Here is a 5,053-nt window from a genome sequence, read left to right as displayed (position 1 = left end):
CACTTCTTTCCAAATCCCAGTTGTTGATATACTTCCTTCAATTGTTGGAACACTTTGTTTCTAACCTTCTAATTTGCTGTTTCTTTTCTCTTTAATTTTTCGAAAAAAATTTCTTGCTCTTATGCAGTATTTAGTTGCACCACTCTAAATTTGTAGTCCTTTTGCTTAATCTCTCTAGATGCTTGTCTTTATTATACAATTAGACTTCTCTTTTCTATCCCGTTAATTATGCAAGTAAAAATAAGGGCAAAGATCTATCCCGTTAATTATGCAAGTAAAAATAAGGGCAAAGATCACTTCTGGTCAGCGGCAAAACTATTTATCCAAACAACAAGAACACAAAACTTACGGATAAATTTTAGTGGAATGTTACCGAATAATTTTCTACTGGTCTATTGATAGATCCCTATGAAGGGGAAAGTATCACGGAGAAGAATTCAACAACATATATATATATATATATATATATATAGCTTAGACAAAGCTTATTTTTCAGATCCAACAGTTAATATCTTACAGCAGTGGTCCAACTCAGCAACCAACGTGCGATCTACGTGTCATTAATTATTTTATCCGGCACGTGGCTCAGAAATTCCAAGTTGGCAAACATGAACATATACCTACTCATCGCCTCTATATATTTGCTGCTAAACCTCTCTAACTTTTGGCTTACTTCTAAATTTAAGTGAATTCTCTCGTTCTCTCTTATTTTCACAAAATATTCAAATATATACATACCCCTCAATATCTCTCCCTCTCTCCGTTTATATCTTTTTCCTCTTAAAATTGTTCTAAATCTGTTCTTTTTAAATCCAATTCTTTAATTTTATTAGTCTCTTCATCCGATATTATTTATTGGGGAGGAAAAAAGAGATAAAGGGGAATACAGGAAATCCACTAGCTTTGACATCTCTGAATCACATATCCCTTGTTTGCAGATCAGTTGAAGAATCCATTGATTTCTACAAATATGTTCTTGGATTTGTTCCCGTTAGGAGGCCTGGTTCATTCAATTTTAATGGCGCTTGGTAATTTTACGCCAAATTCCTCTTTCTTTCTTTTTTTCATAGAATTAATTAATTCAAGGACATGCAGCTTGAAAAAAGTAAAAAAGAAAAATAGCATGATTGATATGATATGATATATGATCCATTTCAATTATAAATAATTAACCACAGATTTTTGTCAAAATTTTGATAGGTTGTTTGGTCATGGGATTGGAATTCATCTCCTTCAATCGGAAGATCCAGAAAAATTGCCAAAGAAAACTGAAATTAATCCCAAGGACAATCATATATCTTTTCAGGTTCTTTTTTTCTTTAATTCCGTGGTATATTCCTTCTGTAATTTTAAATAGTTTGACAATGATGATGCATGATCATGTTATTTGTATAATGTTAAAAATTCAACCACTCTGTTGATAATGCCGTGTGCTGTTAATTACAACACTCGTGATTTATTCTAACACAAATTGTACATTTACTTGTTGTACACGCCTCTAATTCTCTACAGAGGAGTATATAGTTTTCGTTCAAACGGAACTTCCACAGGGAAAAAAGAAAATTATAAATTGAATTCTCATCTTCATTCATAATAAAATTGAAATCATAAAGAGGATAGAACAGAGAAAAGAGAAAATGTGTGACGAATACGTATTGATTTAGATATTATTTGTACCCTTATTTGGCGAAGGATGACAAATGTCGACAAATGGGCGGGTAAGGCTTAATTTGAGCTGAATCAATAAACGAGCAGGTCATTAATCCGCCAAAAAATTACTTGGATTGAGATAGATTAGATTACTATGATCTAAATGATGGATCGTAACTAACTAGACATGCAATAACAAAAAGGAACTTCTTATAGCAAGTTGGATTTAGATATTATTAGTACTGTTATTTGGTTAGGGATGACAGATGGGCGGGTAAGACTTAATTTGGACGGGTTAAAATGAATTGAATCAATAAATGAGCAGATCATTAATCCGCCAAAAGATTACTTGAACCGAGATAGATTAGATTAATATCAGCTAAATAGTGGATCATAGCTAACTAGACACACAATAAGAAAAAGTAACTTTTTATAGCAAGTTTGATAAATGTGAGAGTAGAGTAATTATATACTCCTTCCTTCTGTCCAAGTTTACAGTCCAGTTTAGAAAATCAATGGATAATATACCTTTTTTACCCTTCTTATTAAGTGCTCACTACTTATTTTTAATTTATTTTTCAACATATAATAAATAGGGAGATATAGTAAAATTATCATGCTATTTATTGTTTCATAAAGGGTGTCAAGTCAATAGTAGACAAGTAAACTTAGACGAAGGGAGTACTACTAACCAACTGCATTAAAATTATTTATATTGTTAGTACATATATAACTCTAAGCTCATGTTTTAATTAAAGTTTGGTTGATTGATAAGCAGTGTGAGAGTATAGATGCAGTGGAAAAGAAGCTGACAGAAATGGGGATAGAGTACGTTAGACAGCTAGTGGAAGAAGGTGGAATATACGTAGATCAACTCTTTTTCCACGATCCAGATGATTTTATGGTTGAAATTTGTAACTGTGACAAATTGCCTGTGATTCCATTGGTTGGGGAAATGGCTAGATCTTGCTCCAGAGTTAATCTTCATCAACCTCAGCCAACACAGCAACAACCCATAGTACATGTCCAAGTCCAACCTTTAATTAAACTAGATTAATTAATGTTTCTAGAACTTTAGTTAAGAGTCTTGATTATGTATTTCTCCCAGTTTAAGAATTAGTTGGCTACTTAGAATGTTTGTTAGAATTTATTTTTTTGGGTAATTGGTACTAGCTTGTAATAAAGTCAATTTGGCAATTGTACCGGAATGGTCAAATGGATGATAACTCAATTCGATAACTCTTTTTTTATTTATTTATTAATAATATGTGAAATTTAATGTCCGACTAATTCGAAATTGTATCAATCTGCCACCTCATGTTATGTGAAAATTTCCAAATTCCATACAACTTACTTATAGTCTTATTATGTTCCAAAGAAGGAAAGCCATAAATGGCAAGAAGTTACAGATCTTCCAACTTCCATATACAGTCATACCTCTCTATAACATCCCTATATAACAACACTTCACTATAAAAGTCAAGCTTTCCCGGAACTAATTTTCATGTTATGTTATAATATATATTCTCTATAACAGCACTTCGCTATAACATCCAAAAATATTCGGAACAAACGAGTTTGTTACACTACTAAAAAAAATGGGGAAAATCGATCGCCAAAACCGACCGATATTGGTCGGTAATTAGAAAAAATCGATCGAAAACCGACCGATTCGTGACGGTCGGCAGTCGTAACGTCGGTAGAGCTAATCGACCGACTTTGGTCGGTATTTTCAGACCGATTTCGGTCAGTCAATTAAATTCAAAAAAACAAAATTGCCGAAAAAACAGATGGTCTGTTTTTTCCAACCAACGTCGGTCGGTATTTTAATTATGTAATTAAAAAATAAACCATCTGGCAATCGAACCGGGGTCTGTACTGTGGCAGGATACTATTCTACCACTAGACCATTGGTGCATTTTATTTTATGACTGTCTTTTATTTTATTTATACTCTTTAATTGTATTTTCGCACGAAAATAACTGACCGATGTCGGTCGGTTTTATTAAAAAATAAAATTACCGACCGAATTCGGTCGGTTTTTTAAAATGACCTGTCGAATTAACCGACCGATTTCAATCATTTTTTTAATATTAATTTTAATTTATTTTAAATGAAAAACCGACCAAAGTTGATCAGTTTCGTAAAACAAAAATTAAAAAATAAAATATTTTGAAAAACCGATCGACTTTGGTCGGTTTTTTGGCCTGTTTTTTGACCAACCAAAATCGGTCGGTCGACCGCGGTCGGTTTTTGCCGAATTTCTAGTAGTGTTATAGAGAGGTTTGACCGTAGTACCTAACAATACATGAAATGAACCTGAGCCGGGTGTGGCTTAATTTGAACGGGATAGAGGAGTTGAGTTAATAAATGGATGAGTCACAGATAAACGGCCAAAAATGCATATTTTTCGGTGTACTTTCATCTCATAACTTGTATGGTTACGGTAGGTTACACGAGTTTTTATAGTGAATTATGCTCATTACGTGCATTGTTTTGTGTAGGAGCAAGTTGGGCGAAAAGTGAGCAAAAGAAGTTCATTAGGGGCCAAAAGACAAAAGAAGAACTTTGCTCGTTTATTATCGCATGCACACGAGAAAGTGAACGAGCTAGCTGAGGAAAAGCTTGAGAAAACAACAGCGGATTATGGCAAAAAGGCATGGAAGTGCACGAGAGACCTAGAAAGAAAAGAAAAAGAGAAGCACTTCGCTCGTTCACTCTCGCGTGAGCACGAGAGAGTGAACAAGCTAACCTAAAAAGGTTGTTCCGAAGTGGGCTTGTATTATTTCACCCCATGCAAATCCTATCACATATAAATAGTCCTTAAACTCACTTTTGAAGGGGTATTGAACGTTTTTAGAGAGGATTATCGACTGAAAGAGGCAAGAACACACTAGGAGCAAGGCGGAGAATATTTCTACGAGTTTTTCGCTTTCTTCTTCCTATTTTCATTATTGGTTATCAATTCTAGTATTGTAGTTTTGCATACTATTACGAAAAACTAATTTGTTATCTAGGTTTTTATGGAACCTTTTGTAGGATGAATTCTCATTACGTGTTTATATAATTGAGCCGTTGGATTTCTCTACTTGTTCAACTACATGTTTATTGTTGTTGATTGAATGGCCATCAATTAACTGTGCCTATTTAGTGTGTATTGCTTGAAAAAGAGTACATATTTAGGTAGTTGTTGAACAATATCACACCTAATGTATGTGAGAAATCAATACGAAGGGTTTAAAGGTGGGATTGGAATAACGAAACCTTGGTGCCATCTTAGTGAGCGGTGAATTAGTGCCAGCTAGCGTAGTTCAGAAGCATATATCTAGTAAATTATTGTAGTTGCACGTAAGAGAATTATGACATCCGAAGTACTGATGATTAGTAGAGAATACTTAGGCGA

General features: G+C 33.8%; 1 protein-coding gene across 1 annotated transcript; it reads left to right on the top strand.

The window, feature by feature from the left end:
• Positions 1-810: 810 nt before the first annotated feature.
• LOC104094188 (glyoxylase I 4-like) lies at positions 811-2,933 on the top strand (the record flags this gene model as incomplete). The annotated part of the gene is made up of 3 exons (XM_009600070.4): positions 811-1,028; positions 1,201-1,306; positions 2,429-2,933. Coding segments are annotated over 3 exons (603 nt in total), but the record flags the coding sequence as incomplete, so codon positions are not given.
• Positions 2,934-5,053: the final 2,120 nt, after the last annotated feature.

This window comes from Nicotiana tomentosiformis, chromosome 12 (assembly GCF_000390325.3).
Source record: "Nicotiana tomentosiformis chromosome 12, ASM39032v3, whole genome shotgun sequence".
In the NCBI taxonomy this organism is placed as follows: Eukaryota; Viridiplantae; Streptophyta; class Magnoliopsida; order Solanales; family Solanaceae; genus Nicotiana; species Nicotiana tomentosiformis.
The sequence above is the reverse complement of the archived record's forward strand: the minus strand, read 5'-3'. Positions and strand labels throughout refer to the sequence as shown.